Source organism: Pseudopodoces humilis, chromosome 16 (genome assembly GCF_049639895.1).
Source record: "Pseudopodoces humilis isolate 2021_Gansu_Grassland_sample_001 chromosome 16, ASM4963989v1, whole genome shotgun sequence".
Lineage (NCBI taxonomy): Eukaryota > Metazoa > Chordata > Aves > Passeriformes > Paridae > Pseudopodoces > Pseudopodoces humilis.
The window spans coordinates 18246861-18263227 of NC_142215.1; the positions used below are offsets into that span (position 1 = coordinate 18246861).

The 16367-nt window shown below is 56.8% G+C and overlaps 2 protein-coding genes across 3 annotated transcripts; one reads left to right on the top strand and one right to left on the bottom strand.

Moving 5' to 3' along the window:
• Positions 1 to 1889: 1889 nt before the first annotated feature.
• Positions 1890 to 12433, top strand: MAN2C1 (mannosidase alpha class 2C member 1). The gene is made up of 26 exons (XM_005521734.3): positions 1890 to 1994; positions 2453 to 2578; positions 3097 to 3220; positions 3475 to 3545; positions 3688 to 3865; positions 4328 to 4517; positions 4802 to 4908; positions 5055 to 5165; positions 5511 to 5603; positions 5711 to 5827; positions 6255 to 6350; positions 6632 to 6777; positions 7226 to 7349; positions 7505 to 7626; positions 8139 to 8224; positions 8681 to 8851; positions 9137 to 9219; positions 9376 to 9470; positions 9593 to 9697; positions 9861 to 10017; positions 10340 to 10483; positions 10565 to 10674; positions 11249 to 11328; positions 11427 to 11572; positions 11734 to 11837; positions 11913 to 12433. Exons 1-26 carry the CDS (start codon positions 1903 to 1905, stop codon positions 12028 to 12030), a joined length of 3096 nt encoding a protein of 1031 aa, XP_005521791.2. The 5' UTR covers positions 1890 to 1902; the 3' UTR covers positions 12031 to 12433.
• Positions 12434 to 12769: 336 nt separating this feature from the next.
• NEIL1 (nei like DNA glycosylase 1) lies at positions 12770 to 16292 on the bottom strand. Of its 2 annotated transcripts, none has more exons than XM_005521733.3 (9): positions 15739 to 16292; positions 15541 to 15660; positions 15311 to 15389; positions 14731 to 14830; positions 14458 to 14582; positions 13962 to 13989; positions 13556 to 13629; positions 13230 to 13425; positions 12770 to 13071 (listed from the first exon to the last, which is right to left on the bottom strand). In XM_005521733.3, the coding sequence occupies exons 1-9, from the start codon at positions 16290 to 16292 to the stop codon at positions 13052 to 13054; spliced, it is 1296 nt and encodes a 431-aa protein (XP_005521790.2). In that variant the 3' UTR covers positions 12770 to 13051. The 2 variants fall into 2 exon arrangements, with proteins under 2 accessions (XP_005521790.2, XP_087919318.1); XM_088063192.1 differs by having other exon boundaries at positions 15293 to 15389; positions 15739 to 16199.
• Positions 16293 to 16367: the final 75 nt, after the last annotated feature.

A 16367-nucleotide genomic window follows, 5' to 3' on the forward strand; every position in this document is an offset into this window, starting at 1 on the left:
GAGAAGGAGGAGGGACTGGGGGAGGGTCTCAGTGCGTTTCTCTCCAGAAATCCACATATGGGATATATATTTTTTTAAGTAGAGAAATGTAACACTGGCAGATATTTAAAACACAGGGAAAGATTTTGATTTTAAAAGTAAAGAAGTCAGCACAGACTCTGTAACCACACCAGCCACTGTGTCTTCTCAAAAGGAGGTGGCTTTCCTTGCAAAACTCCATGCTGCCAGTCCTACACACCTGGACTGGCTTCCATCGTTCCTGGATGGGGAGCCACAGGCAGGGCTTTGCCACGGCTTCAGCCTCTCCCAGGGACTTACTGTATTTTGAGACAGCAGGTTCACAGAATCATAGAACGGCCTGGGTTGGAAGGGACCTTAAATATCATCTAGTCCCAGGTTCTCTCCTGCCACCACAGCTCCTTCGCTTCTGTGGAGAGAGGCCGGGGAGCAGGGCTGGAAGTCAGCCCCGAGGGGCCACGAGTCTGGAACGGAGCCTCCTATGGAGAGAGGGAGAGATGGAAGAGCCCAGCAGGGGATTTTCACACTTTGCTAGCAATAAATCACTCATCTGTTTCTCCTTTGCTGTAGCCAGGCAAGAAGGGGCTCTCATTTGTCCTCTTCCATTCCAAAGGTGTCGTGCACATTCCCCTATTATTTCCCCCCCCTTTTTTTATTCTGGTGATGTGGAAGGGAAAATCTTCGGTGATTTAATTAGACTTCTGGCCAGCTTGGAAGTACCAGCTGCTGCTGCTTGGTGGGGTTCCTATCCCAGGAGCCTGTGCCTGCATGTCATTGAGCCAAGGGAGGCTGGTGCAGGTCCCTGGGACACACCGTGGGGAGACCTCTGGTGCTCCAGCTGACATCCCAGCTCTGCTCCCAGCCCGTACAACGGCAGAGATTTGCTTTTTCTCTAATTTTCTTTTTATTTGATCTTGCTTTTTGTATTCTGTACCGTGATCCTCGGCCCACAACCCATGTGATTTCTATACCGATGTTGTAAACCTGACTGTAGCGCAGCATTTCCATTAAAACATCAGGGCTGAGCATCGTGTACAGATTCTTCCTTCCCTCCTGATGATAATGATATTTTGGGGCGATTTGGAGGCAAATCAGGACATGGAGAGGAGGGTGCAGGATTGCTTAGGCTGAGGGATAGCGATGAAGGGGCTTCTGCCTTCTCCTCACCCAGGGAGCGCTCAGGGTGGGTAAGAATCTTCTCCCAAACTTGACGAGCAAACGCACCCTCCCCAGAAGCATCAGAGACGCGACTGTGGTCACAAATAGCTCTCAGCAGAAACGAGAAAGAAACTTTGTTCCCTCATGAACTCCCTTAGGGTTTCTGTGCAGGCACCTCCAAGCACCCATCACGGAACAAGATCATCATCTCACGTCTTCACCAGGGAGAGCTTGAACATCCACACAAATAACTCTGAGACGCGAGCTCAAACCCTTCCAGGGGCACAGCACCGCCGAAACCTGCTACTCACGGAGGCCCGAAAGACTCTCCCACTGGAGCCGGCCCGAATTCCTGCACAGCAGCCCCTCGTACGGGATGCGCCGCGGAGTCTGCAAGTACGAGAGCTGGGAGGGAGGAGGGAGATCCCCGGGACCGCCCCGATCGGCAGAGGGACGGGCGGGCTCCTCCGGGCGGGCTCCTCCGGGCGGGCTCCTCCGGGCGGGCTCCTCCGGGCGGGCTCCTCCGGGCGGGCTCCTCCGGGCGGGCTCCTCCGGGCGGGCTCCTCCGGGCGGGCTCCTCCGGGCGGGCTCCTCCGGGCGGGCTCCTCCGGGCGGGCTCCTCCGGGCGGGCTCCTCCGGGCGGGCTCCTCCGGGCGGGCTCCTCCGGGCGGGCTCCTCCGGGCTGCGCCTGCGCGGGGCGGGGCGGGGCGGGGCTCTGCCGCCGCCATGGCCGCGATCAAGCACCGGCGGACGGCCCTGGAGCGAGTGGAGAAGTTCCTCTCCGACACCTACTTCACCGACTGCAACCTGCGGGGCAGGTGGGCTCCGGGCCGGGGCACTCTCCGGGACACCCCCGCGGTGCTGGCGGCCGGGACAAGCTGCGGTGTCTCCCCTCAGGGTGGGGATGCTGCCCCGGGACGCTGCCCCGTGTGTGCGGGGGCTCGGAGAGCTCGGGGGACTCAGGCGGAGGGGAACAATCTCACACACACACACATAAACACACACATAAACACACACATAAACACACACACATAAACACACGCTCTCCTTAGTGGGCATGGAGCGCTGCCTCGGGGCTCCACGACACAGCCCCTCAGCCCCCCCAGCCCTCCCCTGGCCTCTAGGGGCCAACGGGCCGCTTTATTACTCAGTGATGTGTTCATATTATCGAGGGTGTTGGGTGGTGGTAGGGCGATTCAGCCATGCTGTGAAAGCTCTCTGTACCACCCCTGGGCTGATCCACGAGGGACTGATCTTACTCCATCTCCAAGCACAGGCTTTTTGGGGATCGCTGTCCACCCGCATCGCTCTCGTACTTCCAGACTCCGCGGCGCATCTCGTACGAGGAGGCTGTTGTGCAGGAATTCAGGCCAACTCAAGTGGGAGACTCTTTTGGGCCCACGTGAGTAGCAGGTTTCGGCGGTGCTGCGTCCCTGGTAGGGTTGGAGCTCGCGTCTCAGAGTTATTTGTGTGGGTGAGTCCTCACAAGTTCTCCCTGGTGAAGACGTGAGATGATGATCTTGTTCCGTGATGGGTGCTTGGAGGTGCCTGCCCAGGAACTCTAAGAGAGATTTCATGAGGGAACTGACAAGTTTCTTGCTGTGAGCTCCTTGTGACCGTGGTTGTGTCTCTGATGCTTCTGGGGAGGATGTGTTTGCTTATCAAGTTTGGGAGAAGATTCTTTTCCCAGCAGTGGTCAGACAAGATGCCACTGACAGTTTCTCTGGGGTTCCAGAAGGGCACAGGTTAAATCAGGTGTGTCTGTGGACAGGCAGCATCCTTGTGTGTGAATCCCATCAAATTCATGGGCTGTCCCCACGGTTTGGGGGTGATGTTTTTCCACAGAGGGCTCTGAGGAAGCGTGCTTTCCCTCAGGAGAAGGTCACACACGGACTGTGGCTGCTGCTTGCTCTCTTCCAGATGGGAGACGTGCTGGTTTAAGGTGGAGCTGAGCATCCCCCTGGCATGGGCAGGGCAGGAAGTGCACTTTGTCTGGGAGAGCGATGGGGAGGGCATGGTGTGGAGAGATGCCCAGCCTGTGCAGGTATGGAGACACAGATCAGGGGTGTGCCAGGTGCCCTGCTGTGTGCAGAGTGGTGACCTTTGGCACTCCTGCCGTGTTCTGTGCACGGCTCACAGTGCTGCTGAGGCAGCAACAGCTTCTGTTCCTGCTCTTGTGCCAACAATTATCCCACAGCACGTGGGACCAGCCTCTCTGTCCAGCTGGACTTTGGGGCATCTCATCGTGCCCATCCAACCTCTGCTGACACGTGCTGAATGTGCCATCTTCCTGTGCAGGGATTGACTAAGGAAGGTGAGAAGACCAGCTACATCCTGACAAGAAGCCTGAAAGAGTCAGAGCCCCACAGGTGGGTGGTCAGCTGAGCCAGAGCCCCCCTCTGCTGGGGCAGCTTGGTGTTGTTGGAAGCCAAGAGGCCGAGGACAGCACATCCTTGTCTGTGTCCTGGTGCTTGTGACCTGCTCCCTGATGGTTCCCTCTTGTCCCCACAGCCTGACTCTGTACGTGGAGCTGGCCTGCAATGGGCTTTTTGGAGCTGGCAAAGGCAGCATGATCGCCCCTCCGGACCCAGACAGGAGGGTTACCCTGAGCAAAGCTGAGCTGGTTGTCTTCAACAGAGATGTCTATGAACTGCTGGTGGATCTGGAAATACTGCTGGACATGGCTCAGGTCTGGGAGCTCCTCTTCCCTTCCTTCACCTTTTCCTCAACTGAATCTCCTCCTCCTCCTGCTGTTCAATCACCTGACACCTTGGAGGAGAAAATGTTTGTTGCTTCTGCTTTATCACAGTTGTCTGGGCTTGATGACCTTTGTGGGTCCCTTCCAACTCAGAATATTCTAGAGCAGGAGAAAACTGAACTGAGTGAAGCCACAGGTGTTTTTTCTTCCACTTTCTGCTCCAAAGCAGGATGTGTTAACCATGGTCCCCTGGAATGGGCATATGTGGAACCTGGATTTGGAAGGCATGTAAGAAAAAGCATAAGGCTGTGCTTGTGAAGCAGAGACACGCTGTTTACCTGTTATGAGTGCCTGAGATAGCTGTTGAAAGGAGGTAGCAAGTTCTCCTGGAGGCAGGTGACATCTGAGCTGATACAGTGGCCAGAGACATACTTTTATCCCTCTCAACCCCAGCTCCTCGGGGAGGAAAACCAGAGGAGTTTCCAGGCACTGTACACTGCCAACCAGATGGTCAACGTGTGTGATGTTACGGACCTCTCCACCCTTCCTGCTGCACGTGACCTGGCTGCAGCCATCTTCAGCCAGAGGAACGGCGAGAGCCAGCACACCATCCATGCCGTGGGACACTGCCACATCGACTCTGGTGAGAGCAGCACAGCTCTCCCTCTCCTCTCACTTGGAGGCCAGGGTGTGCTGGGCCTCTGTGATGCCACATAACTGGTTTGTCACTGGGGCAATGTGGGGAATGTGGGTCTGGCCCTTTGGAACACTGATAGGACTGGGGACGAGGGATGAATTACAGTCTTCTGTCCTGTTGGGCTTCAGCCCTTGATTTTCCATCTCGGGAGGGGTTTCAGAGAGGTTCCAGCTCCATGAGGAGCTTTGTGTTAGGTAGTAACTGTGGTGGGGCTGTGCCTGTCCCTGCAGCCTGGCTGTGGCCGTACGAGGAGACCGTCCGTAAGTGTGCCCGGAGCTGGGTCACCGTGGTCCATCTGATGGAGCACAACCCAGAGCTCACCTTCGCCTGCTCCCAGGTGAGTGACCTCCCTCTGGACACCTCTGCTCGTGGTGTGTTGCTTCTCCAGCAGAAGGAGATGGGGGGATGTAACCAACCAGAAGTGTTGCAGAAGGAAGGGAGGGGGTGTGGGGCGAGCTGGGGCTGATCCGTGTGCTCTGGCAGGCGCAGCAGTTTGAGTGGGTGAGGAGCCGCTACCCTGGGCTCTATGCACGCATTCAGGACTTTGTGGCCAAGGGACAGTTCGTTCCTGTTGGAGGCACTTGGGTGGAAATGGTGAGTAGCATGAGCCTGGCTTGCCACATCCTCCTTGTGCATTCCTCTGGGACCAGGCCTGACACTGCAGGGGAGAGCAGAGCCTTTGCTGAGCCTGTCTGGTTGGCCATGGTCTCCAGGCTTAGGAACAGCAGCTGTCTGAAGTGTCCAGCCTAACAAAAATACAATGCTCCCAGATCATTCCCTGAGAACGGAGCTTTGGACTCCCTCGTGTGTTCCTCCTTTTTCCCTCTGCTGAACCCTGTTGAGGTTCTCCCCACGATCTGCCAGGTCAGGGGGGGTCTTACAAGATCTCTCCTTCCCTGGTGCCTGGCTTTCCTCATGGATCCCCGTGCTTCCCCCCAGGATGGGAACCTGCCCAGCGGGGAGTCCATGGTGCGGCAGTTTCTCCAGGGACAGAGGTTCTTCCAGGAGCAGTTTGGTCGGATCTGCTCGGAGGTGCTTGTTCTTTTCCATCTCCCCCTCCATCTCCTTCTGCCCATTGCTCTTTGTGAGGCTGGGCTGACTTGTGTGTGTCCCTCTGCTCCTGTCATCTGTGCTCCCAGTTCTGGCTGCCGGACACGTTTGGGTACTCGGCCCAGCTGCCCCAGCTGATGCGTGGCTGTGGGATCCAGCGCTTCCTCACACAGAAGCTCAGCTGGAACCTGGTGAACTCCTTCCCGGTGAGCTACGCTTGCCTTCTCCCCAGGGGATGGATGGGTGGGTGCTAGTCTTCTGCAGGGGTGGACCTGTTGGTTCCACAGGTCTTCAGCTAAGACAGGCTCTGCTTCCAGAAGCCACTAGATTTTGGTGGTAGTGCTGTCCTGTCAGGCTTCAGGAGAGAGGAAGAACATGATTAGAGATCCCAGCCAGGCCCCTGGCCTAGATATTCCTTCTGCTTCCAGATGGGAAGCTGTGACTTGTATGCAGGTCCAACAGATAGCAAATCCAGCCCCTGTCCTCGTGGCATTCCCTGTTCTTGTCCCCTCTTCGAACTGATCCAGCAGGGCATCCTGCACCTCCCTGGAGAGAAAGTGAAGGTCCCTTTTGAATCCTGAAGAGGCTCTGAAATGTCCTTGTGCACCACATTTTCCTTTCTCTCCCCTCCAGCATCACACCTTTTTCTGGGAAGGCATTGACGGTTCCCAAGTCCTGACCCATTTCCCCCCTGGTGATTCCTATGGGATGCATGGGCGAGTGGAAGAGGTGAGTGAGGTTGCCCAGCCTGCATGGGAAGGACAGTGCCAGCCCCTTGAGGCCAGATGTGAGGCTCCTGGGAGAGGGCACTGCCTGGGCAGGGAGTGGGATGTCTTGGACAAAGGATCTTGGGGCGCCTGACTCCAAGATGTTCCTGTGCCTGATTTGGGCACTTTGGGCCGGGGAAGAGGAGCAAGACTGGGCTTTGCACTCTAAAGACTGACCTGGCTTTCTTGTATGGAGCTGGGGCTAGGTGCCAGGGGATTGCAGCTGCCCAAAAATCCCTTCAGATGCTGAAAACAGTGAAGAACAACAAGGACAAAGGCCGTGTGAACCACAGCGCATTCCTCTTCGGCTTTGGGGATGGAGGAGGGGGACCCACGCAGAAGATGCTGGATAGGATGAAAAGAATGAGTGACACAGATGGGCTGCCCAGGTGAGAGGAGAGCTCCCATCCTCTCTCCTGGCAGGGGCATTTGCTTTGAGCCAGGCCCAGCCTTTGGCAGTGCCAAAAGAAAGGGAGAAGGTCAGGGAGATGGGCAGGTACCAGGGATGGATTTCATGGGGATGGAATCTCTCCATCACCAAGAGCTGTAAGAACAGGTCCACAGGGCAGCCGTGGACTGCTTGTGACCCCTCAGGAGAGCCGTGGGGAGAATGGGCAGCACAGCAGCTGTGCCTGGCAGCCACCACCTGCCTGGGGACTGTCCACAGGAGAGGGATGGGGTCACAGAGGAGCAGGAGAGGGGTGGGAGAAGGGTGAGGGGATTACTCTGCATGGTTGTGTTGCGGTTTTCTGAGGCCTGTCACCTTTCCAGCTGGGTGCACCATTAGCCATGTCACAGGCTTCTCCCTTTCACACTGCCTGTGTGTCTGTCCCACAGAGTGCAGATCTCTACTCCCGACCAGCTCTTTTCTGTCTTGGAGAAGGAGTCATCCCAGCTGTGCACCTGGGTGGGAGAGCTCTTCCTCGAGCTGCACAATGGCACCTACACCACCCAGGCCCAGGTGAGGATCCCACTCTCAGGCAAGGGGGCCATGCCAAGCCCTGACATCTGCAAGCACCCAACCCTCCTGCACTGGAGCTGGGATTCTGGTGTGAGAGATCCACTCCCAGCTATCCATTTCCTGAGCATCTTCCTTCTGTCCTTAATTGGCACCAGATAAAGAAGGGGAATCGGGAATGTGAGCGGATTCTCCATGACGTGGAAGTGCTCAGCAGCCTGGCTGTGGCTCAGGATAGAGCATTCCAGTACCCTGCCAGCCAGCTCCAGCAGCTCTGGAGGTGAGGGAGGGCACTGGTGGTACTGGGGGAGAGTTCAGTGCTGCAGCACCGTGTGTACACAGCCCCTGCCATAAACTGAGCAGGAATCTACCTGCAAAGAATTTGCTGCTTTGCTTGATTCTCCTGCTGAAAGATAACTCCAAACCCTCTCTGCTCTGCTGTCTGGAAGCTCCATTTCCTACCAAAGCTTATTCCTGCCCAGTTTTTGGCTTGTTTGAGCTTGTGCAAGAACGTATCTCGTAGCCCTGAGGGGTACAAACAAATAGCTCTTACTGCCCGTGGTTGTGGTTTACTGAGATGACAGCTGGCAAGCCCGGACATGAAGGGGTTTAAAGGATGCTGTGGAAAAAATCCTGTTCTCTCGAGTGCTGGGTGATGGGGGAATAAGAACAGTTATGAAGTTTGTCTCTCTTGCAAACAGGGCTTTTGTTTGAGACAAGAGCTTGTTCTAAGCCAGCGCAAATCTGGTGCTCTCCGCCACTTTCTTCCCTGGTTTCTGCTCTCTGTTTTAGGTTATTGCTGCTCAACCAGTTCCATGATGTCCTGCCAGGCAGCTGTATCCAGCTGGTGGTTGAGGATGCCCTGCAATACTACACAGGTGAGCAGGGAGTTTGGCTAGGAGGGCACTCACCTGTGGGAGCAGGTCCTGCCTGGTGGGGCTGCGGAGGTTCCAACCCTGGACAGCCTCGGCAGGCAGGTCTGAAACAGCGTAAGATTAGCAGGGGAGCCAAGGGATTGAGAACCATCCCCATTTATTGACTTTTCTGCTTGCTGCCTGGCATGTCATAGATTCTCACCAAGGTTTGTTTCTGCCTGCCCAGGGGTGCTTGCAGGAGCTTCGTTAACCAGAATTTTCCAGCTGAGCTGGCACAGCTCATTGTAATCTTGTAAAAACAAAGTTCATAATAATTATACACTTGAATTACTTACTAATAGATAATAATAATTAATGATAATTAGCAATTGTAGCTTGGAAGGAGATAAAGTGTGTGTACATTGCACAGGGAGTGCCAGAAGCTCTCTCAGCTCCAACTCAGGCCCTTTTGTTGCCCAGAGATCCGCAGGGCTGGTGCTCAGCTGCAGGAGGAAGCTGTGCAGTCCCTGTGCAGGGATCTGCTGCAGCCCGAGGTGAGGAGCACCCCGAGCACCCTGGTGTTGAATACGTTGTCCTGGGAACGCACCGAGGTGATCTCCAGGCCTGGGCCAGATGGAACAGAGACTTTGGGTATGCTTGACCTGGGAGTAGTTCTTCTATCAGAGTTCCTTACAGGGGCAGAGATAGCTAACAGGGAAATACTCTGCCTCCCCCTGTCCTGGGGAGGGTTTTATGGACTGTTCAGTTTGTTCTTTGGATAACTTGGGAGGGGATAAAGTCCCCTGAAGCACGCATGAGGACGAGGAGGGTATGGGAGGAGGCGGTAGATCTGACATGAGAGCAGCAGGGCAGCAGTTGTGTGACTTAGGATTCAGTCTGGGGCGAGTGTTGGAGCAGAACCTCTTTGCTTTCCAGCTCTGGTGACAGTCCCCAGCATGGGCTATGCTCTAGTGCAGGAGCCATTTGTGCCTCCTCAGCCTGTGGCAGTGAGGAAACAGGTAAGCACAAGGCAGATTCCCTCAGGTCTGTGTTCCTGGCATCAGAGGTCATTTGAGGAGGAATCTAAGGAATCCACATTAAATTAAATTTGCAATGGAGGCAGTCAGCTCCCGCAGGTGTGGGTCTGTGACACCTGTTTCTGGCCTGTTCCCAAGGAGGATGGCTCCATCACCATGGAGAATGGGGTGATTGCTGTCTGCCTGGACACAATGGGGCACCTGACCTCGCTTCAGCTGCTGGACTCCGGGAGGTTTGTGTCACCCAGCTCCTGGCCCTGAGCTCCTCAAACCTCACCCAGGACTTCTCACTGTGCACCTTTCTCCACTGCCAGTCCTTCTGATGCTGCTGTGCCCCTGTTCCACTTTCTTTCAGAGAGTCAGTCCCAGATGGCTGCTATGCCAACCAGTTTGCACTCTTTGATGATGTTCCCCTCTACTGGGATGCCTGGGATGTGATGGATTATCACTTGGAAACCAGGTAGAGGAGCAGTGCTTTGGATTCTTGCCTCCCTGTCAGTCCTGGCTGTAAGAGAGCATTCACTCTGGAGAAGTGAATGCCTGGTGTGTGGGTGGCTGCACTGGGATTTGGGAACCTGGATCTACCAGGCTGAGACTATCTCTGCCTTCATTCCATTCTCTAGGAAGCCAGTGACAACGCTGCTGAAGCCTCTGGAAATCACTCTGGCTGGGGGCCTGCGGGGAAGCGTGAGGTTCTCCCTGCAGGTCGGGAAAAGCAGCACCTTAAGCCAGGAGATCATCCTGGATGCCGCGTGCCCGTACCTCCGCTTCCTGACCCAGGTTTGGCCCCTGGCTGCTGTGTGCTGCTAACATCCTACACAGCTGCGAGCTGGGGAGATGAACCTTGTGCCTCAAGTACATCCCCCCTTCCCCGTTTCCTTCCCTGGAGTCCCCTGCTGCCTTCTTCCTCTGCAGAAAGCAGCCCGAGGTGGGGGTCCTGAGGGACAGGGGTGGAAGAGGGACACACCAGTTCAGCTGTGTTGAGACTCTGGTGTGTTTTTGTTGTAGCTGGCGTGGACTGGCTGCTGCACACCGGGACATGAGAAGTGCAGTCTCTGCCTGTCAGTCCCCCATGGTGATATCCTTCTGCTGCCACATTTAGGTTGAGTGGAAGGAGGCTCACAAGTTCCTGAAGGTGGAGTTCCCTGTGCAGGTCCGGAGCACAAATGCTACCTACGAGATCCAGTTCGGACACCTGCAGCGCCCAACGCACTGGAACACGTCCTGGGACTGGGCTCGGTTCGAGGTGAGGAGGGAGCTGCTCTGGTCCCAGGGCTGAGCTGCTCCTGTTCCGTGAGCTGAGCACATCCCTTGGTACCTGCTGCAGGTGTGGGCTCACAAGTGGCTGGATCTCTCTGAGCATGGCTTCGGGGTAGCTCTGCTGAACGACTGCAAATACGGAGCATCAGCCCACAGGAACGTCCTCAGCCTCTCCCTGTGAGTTAGGCATGGGTGAGGGGGAGCTGCTGCGGGTACTCTGCCTTCTGAGGCATCTCTTGGAAGTAAAGGCAACACCTGCTCCTTAATGACCTAAGTTATAACAAGGAAATAGTCCGGTGGGTGGCTGTTTTCTGAGAGTTTGGTTGCATTACATTATCTTAGTCAGTTAGAACTAATTCCTGTGAACTGTGCTCAAAGATAATTCAGGAGAGATCGGCTTCATGTTTGTAGCAGGTAGCTTTCCTGTTGCTAACTAAAACATACCCCAGGAAGGGAGGCTTAAGGAGAGGGAAGGAACAGGAGTGTTAATGTTACAGATGCATAAAAAGCTAAAAGAAGCTGTGTGTTTCAGTTTGACACCATCAGCCACAATTTTCACAGGATGACACCCCAGTTTTTTAGCTTCTGGAACTGTCCAGGGTCTGTTTGCTGTTGGGTGTCTGCTTCCACTTCAGGGGCCAGCCTTGAGGTAGCAAGGGAAGCAGGTGTCTTGTCACAGTGCCCTGGCTCTGCTCTGGGTGACAGTGGGTGCTGCCAAGGCACCGCTCTCACTAACCTCACGTTGCCTTAGGCTGAGAGCACCCAAGTCCCCCGATTCCACGGCAGACATTGGGCACCACCAGTTCACCTACGCTGTGATGCCTCACCAGGGTGAGTGACAGGCAGAGCTGGGTGGGAGCTGCTCCAGTGAGCCTTGGGGTGAGTGTGCACATACAGAGGCTGACCAGAGAGAGGTTCTTGTGCTGCAGGTTCCTTCCAGGAGGCCGGTGTGATTCAGCAAGCCTACAACTTGAATTTCCCCCTGCACATGGTCCCGGCCAGCTGTGCCCAGTGCTCACCCTGGAGTGCCTTTTCTGTCAGCTCACCTGCTGTCGTGCTGGAGACTGTCAAGCAGGCAGGTGCTGGGGTAGAGGAGGGGAGGGCAGAGGGGCTGAGGTGCTGTTGTTGAGCAGGGCTTGCTCTTTCACCCACACCCCGTGGCGGTCACGTTATCTGAGCACAGCAACTGGTGTTGAAGAGGCTGTGCCTGTCTCATCTGTCTGAACTGCCCCAAAGGCCGAGGACAGACCTGAGGCTCTGGTGGTTCGGCTCTACGAGGCCCATGGCAGCACAGTCACCGCCTGGCTCCAAACCTCCCTCCCCGTTAAGGAGGCGATGCTGTGAGTGCATGCGGAAGGGCTGGGGGTGCATGGGGATGGAGATCAGTCCCTTCAGCCTTGTGCTTTGCCTCCCAGCTGTGACCTCCTGGAGCGTCCGCTTGCGCAGGGCCACGTGCCGCTGGAGCAGCGGGGCCTGAGGCTTTCCTTCACGCCCTTCCTCGTGCTCTCCGTGCTCCTGCTCTGGAGCCGCTGACACCAAACATCGGCCCTTGCTGATGCTGCAGCACCCGGAGCAGCAGCGTGAGCTCAAATCACAGTCTGAGCTGTTCCCCATCCCAAGAGCTGGGCAAGGCAGCGCTTCCAGGGAACGGCAGGGTGCCCCTGTCTGCACCCACGTGCAGCGCTTGAGCAACCTCGCTCCTCAGGGAAGGACAGCTGCCCACAGCCCAGCCAGGGCAGGTGGTCTGGAGTGAGTTCTGAGCTCACTGGTGGCCCTGCAGGGGCTCTGCTCCAGCTGTAGAGGTTTGGGGGGCAGCAGCTTCCACAGCGACACCTATGTCTCAACCTTCATCTTGTCTATCAGTGAGTGGAAAAACACACTCCACTCCTCCCTTCTCCCCCTGCCTGCCCCTTGCACTGCCCTTGAAGAAGAGGAAACACACAAAAAAAAAAATAAATCAAGAGAATTAGATAAAAACAAGCTCCAGCCTGTTTTCTTAACTTGTTTCCAGGTAACTGCACTGACCTGCCTCTGCCCAGAGGCTTTGGTGGAGTTGCTCCTTTAGTGTCCACCTGAGCAGGGTCTCGCTCCTGGCACTGGGGAGGCTGAACTTACCTTTATTTTGGGGGGATGAGGTGGAGGGGAAGTCTGCTCCAGCCCCTGTGAAGAAGCCGCTGGGCACAGAGGGATTTATCCTCTGCATGAAAAGGCATGCACACTGATTTCTACACAAAATACTTTATTAGTCAGCTAAAAACAGTGATGAGATCAGCAGCCAGAAAGGGAAGAGGGAGAGAGAAAAGTCAGAGTCCAGCACAACACATGGTCCTGGCCCTTTTTCTCTTCAAATGCCTGTGGACAGCAGGAAAAAGCCCCATCACCACACTCAGCTTCTCCCTGCCAAACTGGCAGGATGCACCAGCAGCAAGTAAGTGTGAGCACAGGTACAGAGTAGCTCCATTTTCACTAGCACTAACCCTGCTCTGTGGCCAGGCCCTGCCTGAGCTCCACTTGGCCCCTTAAATGCCCCTCAGGAGGTGGCAGCAGGTGACACTCACACAGCAGGGGCTGTACCTGGAGAAGGAAGAGGGAAATGAGGAGTCAGAGGGCAAGGGAGGATCTGGTTCTGCCCCATGGGCTCCCCTCTTGCCTTTTGGCACCCCTCAGTCCCCTTGCCACAAGGCAGCTCTCCCACAGCCCCAACGTGGGAGCTGCAGCACAGGCAGTGTCACCTTTGCCCCTGCGAGCGGATATCCTGCAGCTTCTTCTGACACACAGAGGCACCTCAGGCAAGGCTGGAGCAGCAGTCACTTTCCTCCTCCTGCGAGCACATCCCTTCCTTGGCCCAGCAGCCTTCTCTTCCTTCTCCTCCGACTTTGGGGGGTTCACTGCAGCCCTGCGGCGCTGTTTCGAGGCACGTGGGGTGACCTGGGTGGGCGTCAGAGCCGGAGCTTACCAAGATGAGGAACTCCATGTAGGATCATCAGCATGAAGTCATGAGCAGCCCGAGCAAGGCACGGGCACAAGGACAGCCAGACACAGCCACAAAGCTGCTCACCTTGGGGCTTGGTGCCTCAGGGTCTGCCTTCAGCTGAAGGCTCTTCTCACAGGGCGTCTTGCGGGGTCTCTGCCCTGCATGAGAGGAAGTGCCCAAGTGAGGTGGGGTGAGGAGAGGATGAGGCAGAACCTGCACCCCAAGGGACAGCCCACAGCACAGTGACCTTACAGGAATGCTGTTCAGAGTGAGGAGCTACAAGATGAAAAACCATCCAACAGCTGCACCCAGACAGGTTTGGATGCTGGTAGGAAGCCTTGGGGACAAATGGCTTCTGTCCCTTGGTGCCAACAAGTGTCACAGGCCTGTCTGCACCCCAGAGAGAATGGCTTTGCTCCTGCCTGCGCCCTTGTGTTCCAACCCTCCCGGAGCAAGAGTGGGTCCCACAGGAAGGGGAGAGGAAACTCACCTTTGGGAGCCATGGGGCCAGGCTCTCCCTGTAATGAAGGGACAGAGAATTGACTGGGGTACAGTCACTCTGCAGGCAGCAGCAGCAGAATCCCTGCCCCTTCTCCATCCTGCAGCCATTGCAGTGACAGGGAAACAGCCACATTTCCCTGGGAAAGCAGGGGAGTTGGGCTTGCTCTGCCTGCCCTGTCCCTTGGGGACTCTTGCCATCAATCCCTGTACCTGCAAGGCCCCAAACACAGGGTCCAGGAGGGAAGAACAGGGCTGTCAGACCACCCAAACCCTCCCATTCCCTCCATCTGCTCCATATTGCTCACAGCTGGCTGCTCACCACACAGGAGGTCCTTGTCACCTCCATGCCCAGCATGTGGATGGAGAAGGAGACCCTCAGCCACACAGTGTAATGGGAGTCTCAGCAAGCAGAAAACAGACCAGTGTCCTCTTGGAGGAGTGGTTTGGGGGCTCCCCAGCTCTAGGCAGCAGCCCCAGGCTCCTACCTGGAACCATATGGTCCTGCCATTGCGGTCACGCAGGGAGCTCATGCCAGGCACCAAGTAACACTGCAGCCAGTTCTTGAAGGCAGCATAATTATCCGAGTGCTCGGGGTCAAGGAGCTGCTTCTCTGGGAAGGGAGACAAGGGAAGGACAGAATCAGGCCAGAAGCCATGACCACCGTGTCCGGGTGGCCCCCCAAACCTCCTGATGCTGAGAACTCAAAGCCCCAGCCTCCCTGCCAGCCCCATCCCCAGCTGCCTGTCCTGTCCCCTCACCTGCCATGATGACCTCCAGGGGCACGGTGTGGCACAGCTCCAGGAGATCTGGGTTCTCTTGCCTCAGCTTCACCTTCTTGCTCAGTGTCAGGGAAGGATCCTGCAGGCATGGAGAAGGACAGAGAAGTCACCTGCCTCTGTTTCCTCACCTTCTCTCCTCCCATCTTCTTCCCCGTCTCTTGCCCTCCAGAGGATGAGCTGCCACACACGATAGCCCTGAGCTCACCACACACTAGGCTTCCAGCTTAGCTACAGAGACACAAAAGAGGGCTAACACACAAAAACACCAGCAGCAGGTCGTGTAGTTTGTCTTCAGGCTTAAAGTAGCCATTTCCTCTCCCCTGAGGCCACGAGATCATCCTTGGGCTTTACTGCAGCCTTCCCCTTGGAGACTTTAAGCTTGTGAGGTGTTTCCATCACCTCTTCCTCCCCACCCACCCCAAAAACACTTGTAGACTTCCTTAGGGCAGAAGACTGGCAGAGCTCATTCTGAAGGGCCACAGGCAACCAGACCCCTGCTTCCAGCGTGGAAACCTGCTGCTTCCTGAGCTTGTGAAAGCACCTGATATTCCTTCCCCACCTTCTTCCTCCTCTCCTGCTTCTGCTCCTTCAGGGCCTCCAGCACAGTCCGAGCTTTTTCAAAGGGAGGGATCTTCAACCTGAGAGAGTTACACACAAGCTTGAGGCCTCACTTCTGGCACTTCCAAGTGAGGAGGCGCAGCCGGCTTAGCCAAGGAGCTGTCAAGCTCCAGCAAACTCTTAGAAACTAAACCTCTGTGGCAGGTCAGCGGGGGCCCAGCACACTTTTACCTGTACAGGATCTCAGCTCGAAGGTAATTCCCAATTCCATTGAAATACTTCTGGTTCAAGAGGACCTCACAGATGGGCTTGTCAAAAGCCCTATCATCCAGGTTCTTCAGCACATTCTCCCTGCAAGAGAGGCCATCGAGAAGAGTCACCCGGACATGTCTGCGCAGGAAAAGCAGCCAAAGCCAACAGAGGGCTCACCTGAAAGCCTGGTACTCGGAGACCACGCAGGGCCCGCGTTCCGGCTGCCAGGCGTCCCCCAGGCGCCACGACCCGAAGCGCCGGGGGTCGACGAAGCAGAGGGCGCGGGGGGGGCTCTCCCGGGTGAGGAAGCGCAGGTGGGCATGGCGCGGCAGCTCGGCGGCGGGGCACAGCCGGAACGACCCCGACATGCCGAAGCGGAACACCAGGTCCTGCGCTGGGGGGCCGGCGGCGGGCTCCAGCGCGCTCAGCGTCAGCCGCAGCTCCTTGCCCCGGGCGATGGCCGAGATGCTGTAGGCCTCGCTGCGGAAAGGCACCTCCGGGCCGCGGCCCACCGCCGAGCGCTCCACGCCGCCCGCGAACACCAGCGCTCCGCACGCCCCGTTGATGAAGCGCCCGGCCAGGTGCAGCTCCGGGCACTCGGGCATGGTCGCGCCCTCACAGCGCAGCCCGCACCTGCCGCCACCGCCGGCAGCCGCGGCCCGCCCCCATTGGCCGCGCGGCGGGCGGCGCGCGCCCCCATTGGCCGCGCGGCGGGCGGCGCGCGCCCCCATTGGCCGCTAGCTGATAGCGGAGGTTGGGGGCCGGCCGGGGCGGTCCCGCCGCGGGGACGTGTTGCACAACGCGGG